Source organism: Tigriopus californicus, chromosome 3 (assembly GCF_007210705.1).
Source record: "Tigriopus californicus strain San Diego chromosome 3, Tcal_SD_v2.1, whole genome shotgun sequence".
In the NCBI taxonomy this organism is placed as follows: Eukaryota; Metazoa; Arthropoda; class Copepoda; order Harpacticoida; family Harpacticidae; genus Tigriopus; species Tigriopus californicus.
The window spans coordinates 994,819-1,019,473 of NC_081442.1; the positions used below are offsets into that span (position 1 = coordinate 994,819).

Below are 24,655 nucleotides of genomic sequence, written 5' to 3' on the forward strand. Positions count from 1 at the left end.
GTCTTGCACTACATTGCCCAGGAATTCGTTATGGTCTAGAAAGGGTTGTCATCGTTGTCATCAAAGTCTGGCAAGTGCGTGGTCTTAATGTTAGGGAAAATCTTGGTTGTCTTGATTTTAAGACAAAGCACATTGTTACATTTACGTATAGGACCTGCTCTCCTGCTAATTTGGCCAAACTGAGGAGATTCCTCTCTCCAAAATCATCCCCTTATCACCCCCAAAACCTAAATTCTAGTCAATGCGACCTATCTTTTTGACAGAAAAGTTGTTCAGCAATGGAAAATCAATTGTGTAGAAAATTCGTTTTAGATCCGATCTCTGCCAATGAAGGTCAATCTAAATGACCTTTTTAGGGATGGCTGAATGAGGGCCCTTGGCAGCAGAAAAAGTTCTCATTTAGCTGATGGTTCAACAAATCAAATTTTCTTGAAGGCAAATAGCCAATGTAATTTTGGGGTTATGAAACAATTGCCAATGAAATGATTGATCAGATAGCCTTTGTTTAAGGGCATCAAAAGTATTGTTATTTCAGATGTAAATTCATCCCATGAGAGCATTAGAACCATTTGTTTCCAACACGGTACATACTTTGCCTTCAGTGGGTCGGTCGTTCTAAGACTTCTTTCGAACAATTGGTCTGGCCTATTCAGTTCACAAGAATGATTAATGCGTCGGCGAGGGTTTTAGAGCAGGGAACGACTGTTTCTTGGGCTTAACAAGTGCACTCAAAGTGATCAAAACGGAATATGGTGTGATTCCTCAGAAAAAAAAGACGAATATGTGGTCACTCATACTTTATGAGCATGAGAGTAGTTGCTCGAAATTCCAATTATTTGATCCGTTAGCATTGGTCATTGGTTAATTAAGCTCGGTTAATGTTCTTGCAGCCTTGAGCATCTTTTCATTGAGATTCGAAACCAAGGACATATTTCAACTTTTTAAAGCTAGAGTCCATCTTACCTTATTTGTGGAGTCAATCCCACGAATTTGAATTAGATTGAAATTTAATAAAATTTCACCCAGAGTTTCGAAGAATATGACGGTATTGGATATGTCTTATTTCTGGTGTAAATATTGCTCGCTCAGCTCATCATCGTCTTTGTAATTGAAGACCATTATGATGTGGTTGGAACGTGGACAAAAGCGAGGCCTTTGTTGCCAAACAACATGGCTTTTTAGAACAATGGCATGCAATTACTCAGTGTCAAATATGCTCTTTAAGTTTTAGTAAGGCCACCCTGTGGGCCACAAAGAGATATCGAAACAATTTGAATTTCCCGCCCAAATCAGAAAATGTCGGGGTTTAAACGTTTTTTACACAACTACTTTTTTCTCCCATTCCACGTTGTTTGTAAGTAACAACACCATAACAGTAAATCCAGTTACATAAATTGATCCACACTTACGACGACATTAGTGGCCAGCACGAGAATTGGGCGGTTTGTCGGGCTTTGAATGAGCAATGGGGCCCTCCTTTTGGGGTCCTACCGATCATTTGTTCGTTTCTCGCCGTCTTACGCCAAGGAAAAAAGATCCGACCCCGGCGAAGTGACTCTTCAAAAGGCCGTTGGAGGTGAGGTTTCGGGCTTTAGGGCTTTCCTCCCTTCATCCTATACTGGAGTACATTTCTTGGGTGGTGTACGTACGTAGAAACTTGGAAAGGGAAATCATCTGGGGAGCGAGCCCTATTGTCATTGGGCAGACGAAGAACGTCTCTCCATCGACATCGACGAGTCTGACTTGGGCACTTTCCCCAGTGGATTTGTGGATGTGGATGTAACATGTCATTATTTCTTTGAAGATTGAGTGATTTGCGGCCAGTCTGGTGGGTTCTATCCAAGAACAAAAACGACATCAGCTCGGATATTAACCCTCTTCAATGCTTGGTGAGTCATTTTGCTCAAATCATCAGGGTGCTTTCAAATTTTGCTTCCTTTAGAATTAAAATGATTGACGGTATTTACTTTGGTTTAAAAAATTCGGTGTTTTGAGCTAAAGAAATACATTGCTTTGAAATTGTCGTGCCGTTCAATAATACATAAATTTTCAGGCATGACAAAAAGACCAGCATTTGATTATGTACTTTATCAAGGGTATCCCTGATTAGAGATTGTTCCTTACCAACGTAACTGAAGAGAGATTCTTAACGTGTCATTTGCGAGCACGTTTTTGTCTCGGAGTTTTCAGGTTAGTTGGAACAATGCGGTCCTTATTTGTCCTTCATCCTGGCAGGCCTATCTTGTCTAGATGGTTACTTTAGGCGCTTATTACGGAATTTTAAAAGCGTTATCCTTGTACGGTATTCTCAGACCTTGACTTACTTTATCGCATCAATTTTTGGGACAAGTGAGAAAATAATTATTTAGACCAATGTCATTACAGGCTCATCAAGTTGCTGAACCATTTGAAGTTTTTCGGAAAGCGACAAAAAAACAAAAATGAGCCTCGTCGTAACTTAAAGCATGATATTCGTTAGGAAATCAAGACATTGCTTTGCAAAAACTTTGCAACGTAAGTGCTGCATTTTAAAATCCATCAATGCATCCTTTGACTTCTTTGTAGAAATCTCTGGAGATATGAATTCGCCTCATTCACTAGAGAGCGTTGCTTGGATCCCTCGCTCATGGTGCAGGGATTCGCCAAAAAATGGCAATGAGTTCTACAATTTTGAGCCCTGTTTTTTAAGTTCAATTCTGCCATAACCATTTCAATTCAAAGGCAGATGCCGAGCTTGAATTAGTTGACTGATTCTAAAATATGCCATGGAATGGCTTACATTTTAGCCCATTTATGTGGGTAGGCTTGAAACAATCCCCACCCTTTATTTGTTGACACGTGCGTACAGAAGTCGTGAAATAATCCTCTAGGCCCACACAAGAATTAATTGTCTACAAAGGACATCAGGCATTGCTCTCCCGTAATGAAAAGACTTCTCTTTGAGTATTCCCACAGTCTGATTAGTGGATCTAAAAACCTGTCAGTTGCTTGCCTGACCTTGACTATTCCTTGTTTAAAGACGACACTTATCCTAGCCACAGAAAAGGCCACATATTGCACATTCAGTCGATTACACCTATCTAGTAAGTAACGCTCTGTCACAGTAGATAGAGAGGGCTTGGATAGGCTTCTATCCTCAATTCCTTGCGTCAATATTGTTTCAACACCTGAATATGCGGCTAATTAACTTCCAATGTGTTAGTCAAATCCCCAGGCGAAAAGAATTACCAAGGATCAAGCTAGTAGTGTTAGGGTAAGTCCGGCAAAAGTTGGGCTCGGCTAGGTTATTTCATTTCCAGCTTAAGACGGCCTTGCTTAGCTTAATTTCGATTGCCATTTAAAATGCACGTTGCGTGGTCAAATCGTAAAGTCAGTAGACATTATTAAGTCGGCTTTGCCAACTTCAGAGGCTATTGCCATCTAAAGTTCAAATGGCCGTTTTCTTGAAATGTGGCTTGTTAAAAAAGCTAAATTTGGCAAAATTACGGACACAAAAAATATTGATTTCCGTTCAATGTGGTCAATGAATGCCTATGCTCATAACATTTTCCACTTGCTTCAGCATCTCTTCTATATATCTAAGTGATGATATTTTCCTTGGATTTCCGCACATTAGTCCACAATGCAAGTTAGCCAAAATAAAAAGAGAGAAAGAGCAGAAGAGTTGCCTTTGTTGAGCTCGCTTGAGTTGCTTGATGGCCTGCTCAAGTGTTACTAGAATATTTGGTTTATTCTGGAATCAAATAACCAAAGTCAATGTTTAACAAACCAATCTAAACCAAAAATGAATTTAAACTGTCAAAAAAAAATAACTACAACTTTACTGAGACTTGTAATCTAATCTTTTTGAAAAGTATACTGAAGCCCAAAAACTCAAAGAAATGTGAATGTGTGTGAGAGAGAGAGAAAAAAAACAATTGATTTCAATACGTCTGTGACATTTTATAAATGTGTTCTAAAGTCATCAAAAAACTGTTGTTTTAAGAACCTACCTTCAAAAGTTCAATATCCTATGGACTGGATATTTATGTATACAATATGGATATTTGGCCTACAAATCTAAAGTGCTCAACTACATTTTTTTGGGTTTCACCAAAGTTTTTTTTGAATGACACAAGAGATGTGATTGTTCCTTGCAATGGAAATATCGCAATTGTTGCATCGATGAAGTGTAACAAGTTACATATAACCTAAGTTTAATGTAATTTATTACAACTATATTTATTTTTTATTATTATTAGAATAGAGACTGTTTGTAATGATGGAAGAATCAAATATAATAAATGGGAATCAAATCTCGATGTCGACGCTCCAAAATTAGACGGCTTTACAAAAGAAATCTAATGAAAAATATGACAATTTTGGGCTTGACTCTTACCAAATAGAACTCGAATTCGATCGATCTGTTCAAATTCCAGTGAGGGAATTCGCCCCTGCACTACAAATTAGGTTGTACAAAGAAGTCTTTTCGGGCAATTGATATTTCAGAAAATACTCGAGCTCCCGGAAAAAAAGAGAAGTGTACCAACATAACCTTGATTGATCGCGGACGATCTAAAGAAAAAATGTAATTGTAAAGTGGGCGAACACATTTATTGGAGTGCTTTGGCTGCAAACAGGCTATATATGACATCAATCATGGCTAATGTGCATAACTGACAGGAAAGTATTTTGTGTATGCCAAAATACGTCATAATATCCAGTAGAAGTTGACCGAAATGCAAATTTCATGTCAGTTACTTTCAGGTTCGTGATCAAATCATGAAGTCTTGAAATGACCATACATATTTTACATTGTATATGTTGGCGACTTCTCCAGTTTTATGTCCAAGCCTCGTTTACAACGCAAAAGAAATGAAAAGCTGGTTCAACTAGTGTTTCCAAAAAAATATTTTTTGAACACGGGTTACAGGTATTGAAAAAAAACAATTCTCAGGTTCAGTTCAATTTTTTTTCTATATTTCATGAAGAGCAAGAAAACAACATCCAACGAGCACTACTGGATTTTTGGAGTCCGATTTTTATACTTAAGTTGCGTGATTATCCATTTCTAGCATTTATGTAATTGTAAAGTGGGCGAACACAGTTATTGTAGTGCTTTGGCTGCAAACAGGCTAGCATCTATCCATGGTATGGCCCTCTAAAAAGATGCTTTATTGGCTTATAGTCGATTCGTGAAGCTTGCATTAGAATTCCATTGAACACAAGATTACATTTTCATAATCACTCAACTGAAGTATCAAAACGGACTCCAAAAGTCCTTGGAGTTTTTTCGTTGGTGTTTTTGGAGTGTCGCTAATAAAACTGCACTAAAGAATGGGTCAAAATCTGTTAAATCTAAGTATGAAAAAGGTTAGTTTGAGAAAAAAGCAAGATCATTTTTTTGAGCTAAATAAAGAGGTTAGGTTCCAAACACTAATTGTGGCAAATAGATTGGTTCTGTTACTCCAATTAAGCCTCACAAATTTGGGAAAAAAGAAACAAATGGGCTCAAGCCTGGAAAGGTTCATGGATTGCAACATGTCCAGAAATCATTATTTTAATCAGCAAATAAATCCACTTTATTCCAATCAAAAGGTTTATTCATTGTTCACTAGTGACCTTTTTTCTCCTCTGTTACTCTGATCCATAAAAAAAATCGCATCATTTTGGGTTTGAGATCTAGTTCGGTCCAGACACATTACGGAGAGTGAAGAGAGTAGTAGTTGAAAAACGTCTCTGACATAGGCGTTGATGATTGTCCCCCCCCCCCTTAAACCTTATTAGGTAAGTTGTTCTTCGTTGGGGATATTTGTACAAAGAGCATATAATACATTGAGGTAAGCGTAGTGTAAGGTAATCTCTATGAATTACCTGTTATGGCCTTGATATGCAGATTACATGAATCTATCTGTGTAAGAACTTTCGATTGGTGATGAAAAGGGAGCGGATGTGAAACCGATGAGTTATGGTCCAACCTTTTTTCAGTTGATGAGAATTTTGCGAATATTATAGAAAAATGAAATTGAATCACCAACAAATGGCTAACATATATTTTTGGACATCGGCCTGTTTTAGAGCTCTTCTAGATAACTGGATCATTTTGATGCGTCGATCACGTTTGCTCTAAAGCTCCTTATAGAATGCCTCGCTCAAAAATACAATGGTTACAAAATACCTACATGTTTTTGGTGGGCATCATTGACTAGGAGGACGTCATGGCAATAAAAGTTCTTTATTGGTCCATATCATTACATTGAGCTTATTGGGTTTCGTTGACTCATCCAAGATTATTCTTCCCTTAGATACAGATCTACAGAAAGGAAAAGCTTGCTGATCGGGGTTGGCTTCCATGGATTTTCAATAGTTACTTCAGACCAAACCTCCCAATAAGTGAAAGGAGCCCTGTTCTCATTAATGTGCCAAGACTTCGTTTTAGTGTTCATTAAGAGGCCAAACACATTCGTTACACGACGCTTTGGAAAGACGTCCCACGTTAGGTTTGTTTTCATGTCGGAGCAGAGACGCGACAAAATGACGGGGAAGCTATTTCGCTGGCTTCTGTCAAATTTGCCAAAATAATGGGCCAAACGTTTATTCCAAGATGGTGCAACAGAAATATAATTTGTCACTGTGTTTACAAAACGAACATTCATCCTTGGTGTTGATGCAATCCTCAAATGATCCATTAACAGGCCCCAAAACAACAATTTCTCCTCGACAGAAAATATAGTCACGTCATTAAGAAGCTAAGCAATCCACTTGAATGCGGAAATTGATTCAGACCCAGTTCATTAAATATAAAGTTAAGAATGACCGCCAGAGGGCCTGGGTCAACGCATGAGTGGAGCTTGATGGATCTATTTGAAACGTGATTTGACGGAGTCCTGATTCTTGCATGGAAGCAAGTTTCTGTAATCCCAAAGAATCGCTGACTTTTCAGTGTCATGTAGGAAGAAGAACAGGGGCGAGGTGTTGAGGACCGTTATGTCATCTGAATTCTACCGTTCCTTGTCGTCGAAACCACGGATCGGCCTGAATTTCAATTCCAAGTCCTTGACGGTCCCAATTTTTTCCTATCTCCCGATGGCGATGAAGGATCGTCTTCAGATATATCAGCTCTCCCCAGCTTGATAAGTCGCTTTCCAATGGAAGGGAAACCATCGCGGTCTAGGTATTAGTTAAATTGTCTTATCGGATAGAAGAAAAGTTCATTGTCTTCGTACCAAGTCACAATAAGACATTGGAAACGAACATTGGGACCAATTTCTTTAGACCTGGCTCAAGCGTTACTATTTATCATTTACCAATAACCCAATGGTTCTTAAGCGAGGACGATATGAAAGTATTGAAATAATGGACGTGAACCAAAGCGTGAAGCATTTAACGGTGTCATGGCTTATTTTCTTGAAAAAAAGATTGAATTTACCTTGGCTTCAAAAATGCGGGGAAAAATTAATTATGCCTATCCCAATTGTTAATCGGGATGAGCGATAGCGCGGAAATGGAAATTAGAAGATGAAGCTTGTTAGAGCGAAATAAAGTTCACATAAAAAAAAAATCTGCATATCTGCCTCTAGCGACTCTTTGAGAAATAGCTGGGTTTGGTTTTGCCTCGTTCTTATCATCATTCCGGAGAAAGAATCGGACTGCAAATGAGAAGAGTTTACTTTGACTCACATTTCCTGAAAAAAGTGAGCAAATAACCTACATCTCAAGAAGCCCGAGGCTGCTGAAGTCTTTAAATAAGAAGCTTAAGGTTTCCCATGGATAGGAGTTATACTATAGCTTGATACAGAGTTTAGAAGAAAAAAAAGTTATGAATGGTCATAAATAAAAAATATGTCATTTTTACTCCTAGGGATGACATTCCCAGTGACGATCATTTAGTGAGCAAACGATATTAACGTGCTTGCAATACCAGAAAAAGTTATAGTTCTGGCACAAATGTGATTTTTCAAGTCCGTTCTTCGATTAAGATTTACGAGGTAACACTTACTTCAACAACTTGACTATGGTTTCTCATTATCTAACTACGGTTTTTACTCGGATAACATACAATGGCATCAAAATTCCAGACATGACTGGTTCCATGGTTTCAGGATCGAAAGCATTGGGGACAAGATTTCTAAAAACGTGGAATTTCATGAAACTAGCTCTGTATGTTGTAGTCCATCGAAATCATATCGTAGAGTACAAAGAGAAAAGCAAAATTTGGACTAGACCATGAAGGATAATGTTTGCTCTGGTTCCATCACAACCCCCGTAGTTTGTTTTGAGTTGTCCCATTCAGAGTAAACGGATTGGCCATTTGGATCATCTACGTACAAGGCAATCTTGTACTATGTTGGTCTCCCAGATCATCACCGTAAAAGATTCTGCAGAGGCTAGTAAATCGCTTCGCGTGGATATTTTTTTGCTGACAGATCATATCTGAGAAGATGAACGAGGTGCCAAAGTCTTCACAAACAATAGGCGCCTCAAACTCGGGGGATCGAAACATTGTCACGTGGGACGAAGGCCTCCCTTCAAACCTTGAAACTCAAACCCCTCTTCTCTCAAAGAGGGGTCTAGAAAGTCTCTCGGATGAATGAGAAACCTGATGCAAGGAAATTGGAGCGTCGGCCCATCCGTGTCTTGACATGGAAGTGATTGGTGTCCAAACCTCAGTGCAATCCCCGAAAAATGGAACATTGGCTTCATTCTGCAGTCAGTTTCTGTGGATTGGGAAGCTGGGTTGTGGTTGCTGTTGTCGTCGTCGTCGTCGTCGTCGTCGTCGTCAAGCTGCTTTATATCACCATCTATCAGGGCGGAAACCATCCACTTAATGCCCAGATTGTGTCCATGGAATGCTCATTGAGGTGTGACACTGAATAGAAACGCTTGATAAAAGTCGCCTTGGGAGAGAATTTGGGACCAAGTGGAAATCAAAGAGCTCACTCTCTCGGTTGTGGTTCCTTCAGGCTTGTTTGAACAAAATTCCTCTTAGAAAATGGCCTTGTTACTAATTAGAGGATCTTTAGGTGGAGGTTTCCTCTGTTTACCCATTAAAATTGAGCATAATAATAATAACAATCCGGACCAAGGTCGAGCTTTGGGAACACACACTTGAATGGTATTTACAAGGTCAGATCTTGATACTGTATGATTATTCATTCTTGCTCATTGATGACTGGGGATAGATCATTTGGTTCGAGAACCAATGAAAGGAAGAACAAGATCTATTCTTGACCTCAGCAAAGGCCGAGAGGAGAAGGACGAGGCGATATATTAGTGAGAAGGGAGAGCTTCCTCAAGTTCTCAATAAATCACTTCCCAAGTTGCCACTCGTACCTACCCATCTCTCGACCCCAAGTACGTAGTTCTTCATTCCCTTCATCCTCATTCGAAATGTGCCACCCGACTTTCTATTCCCCTCCTCCATCTATGGCTAACTTGACTGGCACAACAGAGGGAACAAGGCCAAATGGTAACATTGAAATGGGATTGCGGTTTACATGATCAGGCCAAAGCTTCTTGACGGCACAATGAAAAGTCAGTGTTGCCACCCTGGCCAGATTCAAACGACCTTTATCCTTCATAGCATTTGATGGTGGAACGTTGCTTTTGACCGCATGGCAGAGGTAGAAGGGTATCAAATAAAAGATGGAAGGTTGTAGTGATGACTCTTTAAAAGTAGGATAGTTTGAGCGAAGAGAAGAATGAAAACGCAAAGCTGGCGTTTCCAAACTTCCATCTGAAGTGTTGCAGAGTTCACTAAAACGGTGATTAGCATCATTGGCAGACAAGATACCAGGTTTTTTTGACCAGAATTTCAAATGTCATCTTATTTTGTAAGAGATGAAGCATTCGCCGTTTTTCTAGTTGAAATAGAGAAGATCACCTACCATATCTTAGGTCATAACAGTATACAGCTTTTTGGAAATGACTTTGAGTCTTAATCTATTTTAAGCTCTGACATTTGTTGTGAGGAATTATCCTTTTCAAAGGGCTCTTGCAAACTATTAGAACTAGCTTAATCAGACCTCTGGTTGATGTCATTATTAGATCCTCAATACTTACAATGTTCGGGTTAACAAACTTACACACGTTTTAGCAATATCTCCTGGGAGGTCATAAGTAGGCCCAGGCAAAACTTGCAGATAAATATGGTCTTTATTGACAGTAAATTTGCATACAAATTTACCGGAATTTGCAAAAACAATTGTGCAACATACTTGCACATACATAGGCACCCACACACTCTGGGGAGATCTAAGGACTACTTTTGCCTATCATTTCAAGAAATGTGAAGATGAAAGGGGTTTTCTAGCCAATAACTTCCTGCAACAGAATTCAAACCCATTATAAGTGAGGAGAAGATTTTTGCCTTGTTTACACAGCCACTGAGACTGAACGGTTAGACCAGCAATGATAAAAAAAATCTTAGTTCAGCAACAGCATATTTTTGACGTCAGGGTGAAACTATTGCTGAAATATTTTGTTTTCAGAATAAGTTTCATAAAATGATACGGAAAAGATTACCTTGTTTAGAATTTCTTTAAATTGGTAGATGGTCAATTCTTCCAAAACTAATCATCCATCTCCTGACCATCTACCCATACCCCATAAAAACATATTAAGATGTGGCTAATTTTGAAAGAAGTACGCAACACAAGCGAAACTGCGTCCTAACCTATAACATAGTGAATGTGGAAAAATGCAATGACAAAAGAGAGGCACATCTATATGAAAAGGATGGATGGAATGTATAGTCAGATGGTTTGTATTGCTTATTTGATTTGCCTATTTTATACTTTCCTGTCAAATAAGATTTGTAGAAAAAAGTCAAGTAAAGCTTCAATCTCACTATTTTTCCCCAAAATTGACCTAACACTATGGAAAGTTTCAAAACTTGCCAAAATATCTATAATTTTGCTTCGAAGTGGCTGAAATTGCATAACGATTTGCAGAAAAGTGTCAAATATTGCTAATGAAATTGTAAAGTTTGCAGATAAAGAATTTGTAGAAATTTCATGGATATTCAAGTTCTTTGCAAAATTTCCCAGATGCAAGTTTTGGCCGGCCCCTGTTCATTAGTCTACGATCAAGTAACCTCCCAAATTTACAAAGGTTGCGTGAGAAGTGATCGTATCTTGCTCCTCTTCAAGAACTGAAAAATTGTGACCTGTAGGTCTTTTTTAAAGCAAAGCTGAGTTCAAACATCCCCTTACCTCAAGCCTTTATATGAGCCCAGCTTGGACTGGATGTGTAAGCCAGAGTGGTTAAATACGAGCAGTAAGGGTTGTTGAAGGTGGCGCTCTGCCTGATTTGGCTTTTGTCCCCAGAACAAACAAATTGATGAAAGAAGTCTCAACGTCATATCCGAGCACGGTATAATCCATCACGAGGTCCCTCTCCCTCCTTTTGAGATGACAAAAAGCGTATCAAAACGTCCTTTCATGGTACCAGCATCCAATAACCACAATCCACAACCAAAATCGTAAGGAGAATGCATAAAAACGGCAGTTCTTGGAGTTCAAAACATTCATTTTCCCTCTGGGCACGAAACAAGCCTCAAACGGTGGCCGCAGCTAAAACGAGACTGGTTGACAATTGTCATTTTGTTTGCTTTGGTTGTCGAGTGGGGAAGCTGGGAAACCTTTTCTATACAAAGAAGATCTGCCAAGATGAGGCAGACACTGCCAACAGGCTCAAATTCACTTGACTATCTTTTATACAATGGGTACGAAGTACGTACCTCTTGAACGCAAACGCAAGATGCCTTTTCATATTTTTGAAGGTTGACCAAGGCCTGGATCTGACTTTGCAAGTAATCTGGAATGTAATTGAAAGGACATTTTTGGTTAACTGGGAAGGATTCTGAGCGAACACTGCTTCTGTTGACATGGTTGGTGAAAAAATGTTGGCTTTGGAATTGGTATTTGTTCAAAATTAATCTTAAAAACATGCCATCGCTTGGGTCTATAAGATTGAATAGCTCTTTTAATCTTTCAATCAGTACTTTTAAGAGAACACGAATGCTAAGCAGGGACGGAAAGGGACCGAGCAATAAATTATTTATGCAAAGCAAGGAATGATTGGAACATTGGAACCCAGTTGACTGTCCGTTTGGTTGGTCGGTTGGAGAGCGAGCTCGATCCTCGTTGAGTTTTTGCTCAATTTTGCTCGAAAGTGTGACAATATATTATTCCAAGGATCTTCCGGGCTTTTCACTTGAATCCCAATCCCATTATTCTTCAGTACACACAATAGAAGATTTCCGCGTTATCAGAAAGGCTAAGCTCATGGCCTTCATGACCGAGATGCATCGAAACCCTTGACTGACAAACGTTTCAAATTATTCAGCTCTTCGCAACAAGATATGATGCATCCTTATGCAAAAGGGATAATAAGTTCACTCGAGATTGGCCTTACACGAGGAAACATAATTTGGTACACAAATTATTCATCTCACCAAGGAACAAAGCTAGATTAAACCACATCAAATAATGCGCTCGCTTAAGGTGCAACTACGACGTTGATTTTGGCCTTGAGTTCCTTTAAAGGGAGAACAGATCGGTGATATGATTTGTTTTATGTCTGTCTGGAAATTGATCATGTTGTGTTGATGAGGCTAGAGAATTTGCAACTGGATCCATGAAAGTGGGTAGAAAGCCTTTTGTTTTCCTCTCAGCAATATCCTTATCCTTCTCGTTCTCGTTTAATAGCCCTCTCAAAAGTCTGGCACACTGACTAAATCAAAATTTCAGGAAAAGCGCTCCAACAATAACGAATGTGGAACCCATTGGAACCCAAGTGTCCCTTCCATAAATCAAATGCAGCTTACAGCCCCTGATCATCCTATGAAGCTAAAAGGAAAAAAATAAAGACAGCCGTATACAAGTTGAGAAACCGTCGGGGATTTTCTTGCAGTGGTAAATAGGAATCTGGGACAGACGAAGAACAACTTGGTCCAGTTTCCCGAGCGAAGTAATGGCCGAAAGTCTTTAGCCTCAAAACATCCCAGGGTCATCTCATCATAAGTGAATCAGAATCAAGTACCATGACTGTTACAACATGCTCAATCGAACAGAGGGACTTGTTTTTCAAAACTCAAGCTCTACCAGACTGTTCTGAAAAAGAGATATGTCCCTTTTTTGAATGAGATCGAAAAGAGATCCGAATTTGTGGCCAAAGGGTTTCTTTGTCCTTTGTTTTCGCAGCTCTCTCCAAAAATCATTAAGTATGAGCTGTGAGGCCAAGGCGGATGTACGGGATCCGAATTTGTGGCCAAAGGGTTTCTTTGTCCTTTGTTTTCGCAGCTCTCTCCAAAAATCATTAAGTATGATTTGTGATCTAAGTGACCGAAGCATTAAAGTAAATTTATGAGCTGAATCTCCACTGCAGAGGAAACAAAAAGAAGTCTAAAAATCTGGCCTTTTTAGATGACCAAGAGCCGGCAAAAAACGTTCCGCAAGGTCTGGAATTAATACCAGTCGAATTTATAAGGCTATCAAATTTGGAAATGCTTGATTGAGACTTCTAGTGTCAGTCAATAATTCCTGTCCATCTTAACCATGCTTCGGTCCAAGTTTTTTTGTCTCTTCAAACAAGCTATTATCGAAAGGCCTAAAACTTTTTAAGGAGAGGAAACGATCGTAATTTTTTAATGTGTCATTTTGCTATTGGACCCAAATCAAGGGTAAGAGAAATCCTAAGCTTTAATTTCCTAAGCGATGTGTACCTCCTCAATAAACCGTGAAGTGGTTTGCGACACATTCAAAGATTAAATTTTCTTAACGAACTCAAATTTACAAATTGAAGCAAAAACACCGTCGACGATTTCTAGGCACTCCTGATTTTATTCACTTTTTAGAGCATGCTCCCTTTCCAGGCAACTGATTTCGACGTGCTCCTAAAAGGAACATGACATTCCCATACCAATTGGCTTATTCCTTCAAGACATGAGAAACTAGATTTCAATCAGAGACGCTCTTTTCTAGAATTATCTGAGAAAATTACACGCATGGAAGGCTCAAAAGGGCCCTTTGGGTGGTGTTTACGTTTGCATTGATGTTGATTGACGAGGTAAACACCCAGAAAACATTTCCTTATTATGGGCAACATGCGTATCGTATTTAATATTGATCCGAATGTACGTACCCCTTGCAACAAATTGAGGAAACTCGTTGAGAGGTTTTAACATATCTACTCATGCAAAATGAGCCCAAAGCATGCATTTCCTTTCCCACATTCTCTGAGACGAGGTCATAGAACTTTATTTGGAGTGGCAAGGAATCAGAAGTCTTAAATAGTTAACTGAAAATGTCGCTAATTAAACTCTCTAAAGGAGTGGAGCAAGAACGTATGTTCTTCTTAAAAGAGGCTGAACATCTTGCGAAAATATAACGAACAGAGCGGGTATTTGTATTGATTGGAAATCCAGTGTTGAAACAAAAACAAGTAGGGACAATAAATTACTCTAAATAGTAAGTTTTAATAACCAACTGATTTCTTATACCGGAAAAATACAGAACATGGTTTATCTCATTCTTTTGCTTCATTGATCTTTGTCCTCATGGTATTGATAAACTTATTAAAAATTTCAGACGTCCTGAAAGATAAAAAATAGAGTCAAAATAGGACTTGAAATGTTCCGAATTGTCGAAAAAATGGTCAAAATAAAGGTCAAGAATGCAAATCAGGGTCAGGAATTGTTTATTGACTCAAACTTGGCAAACTAACTATTTTTGAGTTTGCACTCTTTTTCGAGTCCTAGTAATAAAATTTAGTTCAAGCCAAGATTATCTTATTGTAGTGTATGTGCACGGATTTTTTTCTGTTTTTTTTCTGTTGTCATGAAAGCTGAATATCATTTTTAGCAATTATCGCTATCTTTGGACGATTTTTGGGTAGCAGTAAACAATGCTAATAAGATAATTGTGATTCGATATTTGATTTAACGAGAAAAAGAGTTCGTAGATCTGGCAAAGGCTTGAATAAATAGTAGATGTTGAACACAGTTTTGTCCAAGTCCTACTTAGAATTGCTAAAAGATCAATGCCTTACGTATTTGCGACACATATTTTGGGGTTGCAAATATAATAATGAAGAAGCCGGAGAAAGAAGAGAAGAGGTCTTTATTGCTCAAACTAAACGGGATTCTCGGGCGTTAAGCTTCGATGGTCACTAGAAATGACCCGAACACATGGTTTGGGACAACGCAAATGGATGCTTGTGAAAACGTACAGTATCCGATATTTTCACACCCTCCTCTTTGAATACGGTACATTCCTAGCTTCGTCAAACCCTTCTAATACTTTTGTGAGGAGCGAAAAACTTGATGCCACAATTTGGCTACCCTAGCCGGTACTGCTAATGCAGTGTGCAATATTCAAACTAAGCAGTACAAATTCACGTGGTTATGTAGAGGTCTTGTTTCAGGCATGTATCATGGCAGTTCTGCCCTTCCTTTTTCGTGCTTTCGGGCACATTGGACCTCCCTCGATGGAACAAACTGATATTGCAATTTTATCATGGAAAAGACATTTTATCATTTTACACACTTTATTTTGACTCAACCCGTATCTCGACCCGCGTTATGATTATTGAATTTACCCCATTGCTGATGTTTAAATATCTTTCATATTTGGCCCCGTTTAGTGTCATCTTTATTTCTTGTGCTAAGAAAAGTACCTCTTAAACAAAGAAAAAGACTAGGAAAAGGTGTCCTATCACATGTTCTCTTTTCCATAATAGAGGATGGCATAGCAGAACAATTCAAGCCGTGTTATTTCACATGGGAAACCCAATTGCTTGTTTTCAGAAAGCCAGTTTCAAAGGCGGCATAAATGTTAGACAATAATATGAATACCTGACCTTTAGTGATGAAAGCTGTACTAAAAAGATTCTGGTTTAGTCAATCGATACTAAGCCCCCTCTCCAGATAATTATGTGGATACCCAAACGCAAAAGCTGCTGCCTAATCCAACTCAACCCAAAAAGGGAGGAAACTTTCCTTGAGATTTGTTCCCGGGTAGATATCAACCGATACATGTTCATGCTGCGTTGCCATTATTGAGCGAAAACGAACTAAGCTAAAACATCCATTCTATTGCTCAATTATTTTCTTCTAGAAAATTGTTATGGGCCAAATTGACGGTCAAGCACCATTGCATATTGAAAAAACAACCACTTCCTCTCCATGAAGGCGCTCCAGGACCAAACAATCCAGAATGGGGTCTCTGGTTGGGATCTCACACGGATATCTCACCCTAGGGATTCTTGTCTTCGTCACGCGTATCCCCATACAGTGATAATTACATTTTAACGATCTAATTTTGAAGAATTCCTCTAATTGTTCTATATCCTTAGGGCTCTGGACTTTCAAGATAAAGTTTCTCGTTTTGGTCGAGTATTGTTATCCAATGGGAATGACTCCCAAACTATGGCCCAATATGCTACCCAAGCGACCCCAGCGGCCAAGTCTCGCAATAATGAAGCTCCTTCAAGTGTTCGAAAGATTCCATATGCGCCCACCAAACCTCGGAATTATAACCAGACTGCAGACAATGTCACTTTCCTCTTGGATAATTTGCTCAAGGACTACGATAACAGCCTCCGGCCAAACATTGGAGGCGAGCCTTTGATGGTGGAGATCAACATGCAAGTCCGCAGTATGGGTCCAATCTCTGAGGTGGACATGGTGAGTTTGGAAACAATACACCACATAATTGTGAGGCTTTTCCCTTTAGGATCAGGGAACACGTAGGGTCTCTGTATTAATAATCCTTACTCACTTCACAAGTTTATCCGATCATTTGGATATTAATCTAATCCCGATGGTTATCTGTGTCTTTTGAAGGGGAGATACATACCCTAGACTTGTCAGGTTGTGTAAAGTCGCCAGTTGATTATGAGCAAGCCACGGAACTAGTCAATTAAGTGTTTAGATAGTGCTAACCATCATGAACACTACAGTCGACGAATATGCCCATATCATTCAACACCCCGTGGTTGTGGGGTTGAGCATCATTTTTCTATCAATCACAATCCTCATGGGTAACCCCCTTTTGGCCTTTGTGTTTTGGTACGAAAATCGATCAGGCAATGCGCGGAAAACCGTGATCAATCTTTTAACCGGAACACTCAGTCTCACAGCAATGATGACCAACAACATCATAATCGTTATGATGATCAGGCGGACGTTTTTCGGCCCAATGGCTCATGACGAATCAGTGGCATTCAACGTGTTCCTTCGTGCCTGGGGCATCATCGGATTCCTCGTTTTCAACGAGATCCTAATAATGCGCTTTCTGTTCCTTTGTCAAATTCTTCGAGTTGGCGCACTTCATGACGAGTTCTTGGCCACATTCCTGCTCCTCCTCAATCTACTCTTTAGCTTCTTGAACAGCTTGCTAGACCTAATGATCAAAGGCTGGTACAATGAAGCCCATCTGCTTTCAATCGGAATCCATCCCGGAAAATTAGATCCCAACAAATACAGTGCTTATCCAACGACAAGAATCCTTCACGCCCTAATTGGAATATCAATCATCAATCATCTTTTTCTCATGATGTTTCTCTTGACCCACGTGAAGATTAAGGATTGGAGGAGAAGACGAGTGACACGAGGGACCCACGTGACCACTGAATCATCCAATGGGTTGCGGGATTTTGCTTGGAGGTTGATCTCATTTTTCACCCTTGTGTTTTCCTTCATTCTTCCAACCATTCGCAGTAGATTGCCGATCTCGGCATTTCACAACAGAGAGTGGTTATATCCAGTTCTCGGATCTGCTCCTATCTTTTATACTGGTCTTTTCTGGCCATTGTTGTACATTTACCGAAACCCTCAAGTCAAGCATACTTTTTTCAAGATAATCAGTGCTTGGAAAGCCAAACACATGGACGGTCTTCAAACTTTACCAATGTACAAGATATCACAATAAAATAAATACATTTAAACTAGAATTGTACATCCACGACTTGTTAGTCTTTTTCTGTAATACGGTCCCACCTGATATTTCATGGAGATTTGCAAATGAAAAAAGTAAAGAACGTGCGAATGAGACAACATTGAGAAGTCGGGCTTGTGACACATCTGTTCTTAGTGACCATTTATTCCAAAGCCTTTCCATCAATGCCCACACTAGAAAAGACAAACTCACATTCTTTATGTATTTTGATGTTCTTTTTGCGTTTGATGTACATTGAATGCTTCAATGAGTAATCCAAGGACCAAAACAGACTTGAGCTAAAATTGAAGCATCCTGTCTGTGTTACCGAAAAAGTAGCGTAATTTCCATTCCTCGGGATTTCTACAGCATGACCCGCCCTTCTAAACTGCTAGCACGCATCGAACATCTTAGCAAACAATCCCATTGTCCTTCAATTTACTAGCTTTCATTCTGTACTATACAACGGACTTTCTCCGCTAACGCGTTTCAGAGTTACTCCATGGATTGCTACTTTCGTCAATCCTGGGTGGATCGACGTCTCGCTTTTTCTGGACGAAAAAATCTGGCTTTGAGCATCGAGATGCTGCGCAAGATTTGGAAGCCTGACACCTACATCTACAACGGAAGGAAATCCTATTTACACACCATTACGACACCAAACAAATTCATGCGATTGTTTCCTAATGGAAGGGTTCTCTACTCTCAGAGGTAAAAGGATTCGTCGAATCTGAGAAGGCTCCAAGGACCGCGCGATGCGAGAATGTCTCCGCTTTCTTGAGCACTTCTCACTCAAAACCCAGTCAATCAGTGACGGACTGGAACTTTACACTGCACACATATCAATAAGCATTCTCCATGATCAAAAATAATTCCTTTCCAGGCTAACAATCAAGGCCTCGTGTCAAATGGACTTGTCGGACTTTCCCATGGATAAACAGAAGTGTCCCCTACAAATTGGAAGTTGTGAGTACTTTTCCTCGTTGCATTAACCTTTCTCAATTAAGCCCCCCCCCCCAAGCTTGACTCAATGAGCCCTTTGAAATAGTTGGATACACGATCAATGATGTCATCTACCAATGGACCGCCGGGCGCGGGGTAAACATTGCTTCCGATATGAAACTCTCCCAATTTGATCTGATCTCAACCCCAACGGGAAACTCAACCACATTTCTAAACAAAGGTGAGTAAGCACAAGTAGGCATGAATAACGAACGCCCTCTATTATGAAGTCAGCTAATCAATATCAGTCGCCACAACAATCATCATTATGAAAAATGGAAGGTCTGTTTGTGTAGCATTAGAGCACGCCAATATTGACTAACAATTCTATACTCCCATTTCAATGTGCTTTGATCAGACGGAGGTAGGTTTTGTTTGTGTTTGTATCAACGGCTTAAACCAACACATACTACACATAAACAAAACGGGCCAGAGATCATTGATGAATTGAGCGTTCATTGCCCATCTTGTAGTGAGACGAAATCACACATGGTTCAGCATCAACTCAATTTGAAAAAGTACCTTACACTGATTTGGTTGGAGTGATTTTCAAGAATAACGACACAACACTGACTCCCTATAAGTTGATTGTGTACTTCGTAGTAGATTCTAGGCGTTGTTAATTGATCTATCACTAAAGAATCCTGTTACAAAACAAACATTCCGTTTGATCACGTGGCCCAGATAAAAATCAAATTTGAAGTGTTCCGAATAAAAAGGGACACTTCAAGGGCCATTGATCGATATTGGCTGCCATTCATTAGAGGACCTTCCAGAGAAACTCAATCACTAGGAAGCACTTTCCATGCATCAGCCTGCTCTTTTCTGGCTAAAAACTGAAGCCAGGATGAGATTGATGAAGTCATTGACAGGTTCGAGTACTTTTTTTATGCACGTGATCGGTGATGTAAACCTGTTCCAAAGAGACCACGGATCTCTTGGTAGGGGTTGACTTCACTGGATGAATGCATTCATAACGACATATTAGATATGAAATCGCATTCTTTAATACGTACCACTAGAAGAAACAACGGCTGTCGTTAAAAGAAGAAATATGTCAGAATGGTGAACTTCCATAGAGACAATCATGTAAATTCCTAAGGTTGTATCCACCCGATTTTTTGGTTCCTATCGGATTTATTTGCTTGTGGAAAAAAGACAAGTCATTTGACTTTTTGACAAAAAAGTTCATAATTTGGAAAAATAGAAACTTCCTTCGATACGCGTCTATTTATTGGCTGATGTTAAAGACACACACTGGTAAAAATTCCCTTTAAAGTTTTGACGGAAAACACATCTTGGCATTTTTCTAACTCGAAAAGTCACAGGGAACAACTTTGATTTCATTTCTTTATGGAGTTCTAGCCCACATAAAAACCTTACATACCTAAAAGCATTATAAAACTAAAATTTTCCAAAACCTACTCAATATGAATTAGGAGCGCACTTAGTTAGCTCTTGAATATCAATTATGATATCATCTATTTCACCGCTACTTAGTTACATGGGATTTGGTGGTCCAGATTTCATCGTTTTTAGCCCCAAAATGCCCCGGTTATCTGATAATTTAAATTCCCAAAAACTTAATATCGAGGTATTATTGAGAACTTCCGTCAAAACTTTAAAGGGTATTTTTACCACTGTGGAAAGTTATTGATCCTCTTTTTTTAAGCTTCTTGGGTTTAGAATTGAAATTTTAAAGTTACGTTCTTTTCAAACAAAACAGTTGACTAGTTCATTCGAAAATACTCCCGTCCAGATTTTGTCCCAGTCTATTATAGTTATTTTGCCCATCCTTCCCAAGTATAAAATATTTCAAAGAAATTCTTCGTCCCATCATTACTTTTAAGCAAACACAGTAACACTATTAACAACATAAGCAATCCAGCGAAAGAAAGCCTCGATTTGCCAATCAAAGTCACTCACATAAAGTAAGATTCGCTAATTTTGGTGTCGAACTTTGACAAACAAGACCGAAACGCAAATGATACCCAATCCGTTAGTTTTGATATAATTACAATCACACTATTCATTGTTATTGTTGGTTGAAGATACCACATACTTAAAGAATGAATTGTTAATGGCGTAGCACTATATAAAGTGATATCAAGTTTTCATTGACACTAGAACCAATACTCTGACTCTCTTCCGACTCACTCAATTGAAACAACATTTCAGCCCGCTTTCACTTTCATTGATGTGTGGTTCCATTAGGTTCTCCTTTCTTGATATGCCTTGATTTGCTCTCAGTTCTTGCCAATCCTTTCAGGACGACATTCCACTCTGGTAGTGGGATTTCATCTCCAAAGACACATGGGCAACTTCGTGATTCAAGTCTATGGGCCGTGCGTTCTTCTCGTGGTCATCTCCTGGGTGTCCTTCTGGCTAAATAGAGAAGCCACATCGGACAGAATATCATTAGGTAAGTGTTCTCACACTTCCATTGGAATCTAACAAGGAGATCAATAAGTCAGTCGTGGACGTCACACGAAGTGAAAAGGGCAAAAAGTCGGCTTCAAACGAGGACCGTCTGAGCTCGCGTGATGCACCCTTCAAGCTCGAAGGAAGACGTGAAAATAATGAACTATCCTTTTCCTTCTACTTAGGTGTCACTACTGTTCTGACCATGACTTTCTTGGGACTTGAAGCCAGAACCGACCTTCCGCAAGTGGCTTATGCCACGGCTCTGGATTATTTCGTCTTCGTCTCTTTCATGTCCATTTTTGCAACGGTCACGCAGGTAATTGAAGTGCTGTGTAAACCATATAATGGGCTTATTCAAGCAAGACATTCGACGTGGTGAGAGTCGAAGGGTGATCTTGATTTGCTTGTTCCTTGATTGACGAAATCTGATCAGCATTTTACCACCGCTCTTAAAAATGCAGAAGATGTACAAAATCCAGTAATTTATACGTTCCAGTGGGAAAGGAAGAAGAAATTCGTCACATGACGCAAACATGATCAATTTGTCATTTAACGGGTAAATTTGAGTAGAAATGGCATATTGGAATTTCTGAAGGGACATGGGGCAGAAAAATGGGGACATCCTGATTGAGATTCCTTTGAAAATCAATACGATTTGAGCAAATTCCCTCACGTCGTCGATGCCAAAGCCAAAGGGGTTCAACGAAGCGAGAAATTTGGCAATGACTGTGAACATGTTGCCAGTCATACATCAGCCAGATTTCAATCTGAAGATTGATGAACCTAGGCCACCCTTTTCCCTGATCTGGCAAAGTCAGACGAGATTGATCAAGACAAGAAAGAGGCATGAAGGCCAAAATCGTGTTGTCTTCTTAGTCCTCATTACAGTTTATACAAAGTGCCGCCATGAAATCATGAGCTAATGTGTCTGTTAAGGTAAGGCATGGACCAGCGAGCTCCGATGATTGAGTTTGTAGTTTGTCCAAAACTTGACATCGACTTTCCATGAAGACCCTAGTTACAATGAAGCTCCTCATTGATGTACATTGGAGCTGCATGGCATTCCTATCTCAAGAATGTAAGCTATGGCCCGTTCATTAGGTACTGAAGATGGAAGTTGCTCTTAAGCCGAAAAAGAAACATTGATGTGAAAACCTATCACTGTTTCTTTCAGTTCGCAGTAGTCCACTATTTCACCAAGGTCGGTTCGGGGGAATACTATTTGGAAGAACTTGAAGAAACCTTTTGTGCCCTCGAAATGAAACGTAAACTCATTCTCGAGCAAGGTCTATTTGGTATGTTCTAAGATGACGCCGACGAAGATCAAGACCCCAATGACGAGGAGTTCAATGACTATGGAGAAGACGAGGTCTTGATTGGGGATCACAATCAACACCCGTCAGGCATGTACCATCACTACCGAGATCACAACGGTCAGAAGAAAACCGTAAGTTTACGAGGTTCTGTGATAATAACTTTTTTCCGCGGTGATACAGAACAATCTCTTGATTGCAGCAATACATGGAAGAGATCAGTCTCATTGGTAATTCTTACATTTCCGCCAACTCCGAGCCCAAAATCAATGAATTTCAGACCCCCGATCCAGAGGAATACCTTGAGCAGACATTCCTCCACCACAACCATTACCACACGTCCACGCCCAATTTTCAGGATGCGGCATATCGAACGCTTCCAGCCATAGGAAACCATTCAAATTCCTCCTTCCTTACGCCAACGCCCCCACCACCACCCCTGGCGGTGAAATCCCGACCCGTGCTCACGTTCCAAGACGATATAGAAAATAGTTCATCCGCTTCCAAGGAAAAGAATTACCTTAATCACCACCCTTATGGAACATTCTACTACAGCAAGAAGAACGGGCGGTGTGGAAAACGGGCTACGGCCTCCCACACACTACGAAAAAGCCAGTCCATGATCTCGAAGGGATCCTATCACACCATGCCCAATGGAAGACGAAGGACCAAGGGCCAAAATGGAACCCAAAGCATCAGCACGTTGGGACGATCCGTGTCTTCGACGTCAAATTTGATCAATGCTGGGTCCAAGGACGGGAATTGGAACTCCGGGGAGCCTTCGGATCTGGAACAATGTGGTTGTAAACGATGCGTCACGAGAGCACTAACGAATACGGAGAAGGCCTTAAATTCGGTATCACGGATCGAAAAGATCTCTCGTGTGGTGTTCCCGCTCAGTTTTTTCGTGATCAACTTGTTTTATTGGTACAAGTATTTGAATCACAGTGAGCGGATCGACTTGAGTTTTGAAACTGATTAAGTGGAACTACCGATGCTTCATAATTTTCAGCGATTTGAAGAATCCGAAGGAACAACTTGTACTTGTTGTCCAGGGTGGCCAATAATTTTATACTCCTGTTTTGTTTGGCTTTTGTACAATCTGCTGGATTTCAATATATACGTACAGATGTGACAATGCAAATCAAGTACTCTGTAGTGAAAAAAAAAATAAACGAGCTGGAAATCATTTGTATGCATTGCTATCTCACTCCAAAGGCTATTGTATCGTATGATCACTTGTGGTCAGAAGAATGAGGTCAATGCAAAGCCGCATTTCTAATCACTCTTTACCGTGGTTGTCTCGTGCAGCACAAGCTATACATTTAAAGTGCCTAAGTATTTATTAAGTGCAAGCTGTCAAAACCCAGCCTTGAATTCCTAATGCATCAAGTTCATAGAAAGTTATTTGATTCGATATAAAAGCACAGTCAAGCACGTCAAATGCAAACTCACTTACAGGAACTTGTATTTGACATTTCACAAGTTTTAGACATTGCAAAGTTAATTAGTGGAATCCCCAAATACGGACCCCTAGACCATTCCATAGTTCAAGCTTCAAATCAAAAATCTGGTCAGCAACCAACGACTACATTTTATCGATTAAACACCCACCTATGATTAAGCCAGTGAGAGTCGGAAAACTTAATAATGGTCCGATCTATGGCTCAGCTGGGCTTTAGTCCATTCTTGAGACGCATGCAGTGGCTAATTCAAAATGATGGCCATCATATTGCATACATAGTGAGTGAGGTTATAGTTATCGAATGTCTTGGTTAATACGGAACTTGATTTGATCGAGTCGATTACACGGCAAAGACCGCAATAGCCAGAGTTCTCACATATTCTAGAGAAATATTTTTTTGATTCGCACACACTGATGGAAATATAAAGACCCCGTTCCACAGGGTGTTGGTAACAAACATAGGACCGTTGTGCATGCCATTTCCACTTTAAAGCTGTCAAGACAACTCTCTCTAAACCATGGTTTGCAGGGAG

The 24,655-nt window shown here is 39.8% G+C and overlaps 1 protein-coding gene across 1 annotated transcript; it reads left to right on the forward strand.

The window, feature by feature from the left end:
* Nucleotides 1–1,196: 1,196 nt before the first annotated feature.
* On the forward strand, nucleotides 1,197–23,846 carry LOC131877987 (gamma-aminobutyric acid receptor subunit alpha-3-like). The gene is made up of 11 exons (XM_059223864.1): nucleotides 1,197–1,576; nucleotides 1,805–1,889; nucleotides 16,098–16,273; nucleotides 16,336–16,666; nucleotides 18,412–18,629; nucleotides 18,802–18,884; nucleotides 18,967–19,101; nucleotides 21,190–21,342; nucleotides 21,527–21,660; nucleotides 22,519–22,791; nucleotides 22,860–23,846. Exons 3-10 carry the CDS (start codon nucleotides 16,197–16,199, stop codon nucleotides 22,648–22,650), a joined length of 1,263 nt encoding a protein of 420 aa, XP_059079847.1. The 5' UTR covers nucleotides 1,197–1,576; nucleotides 1,805–1,889; nucleotides 16,098–16,196; the 3' UTR covers nucleotides 22,651–22,791; nucleotides 22,860–23,846.
* Nucleotides 23,847–24,655: the final 809 nt, after the last annotated feature.

Bases quoted from the DNA above. Each gene is read 5' to 3' on its own strand.
- LOC131877987 (XM_059223864.1), top strand. From the start codon at position 16,197: ATGGGGTCTCTGGTTGGGATCTCACACGGATATCTCACCCTAGGGATT. The intron at 18,630-18,801 runs GTAAAAGGATTC...ATTCCTTTCCAG, and splicing joins AGGGTTCTCTACTCTCAGAG to GCTAACAATCAAGGCCTCGT. The intron at 19,102-21,189 runs GTGAGTAAGCAC...CAATCCTTTCAG, and splicing joins AACCACATTTCTAAACAAAG to GACGACATTCCACTCTGGTA.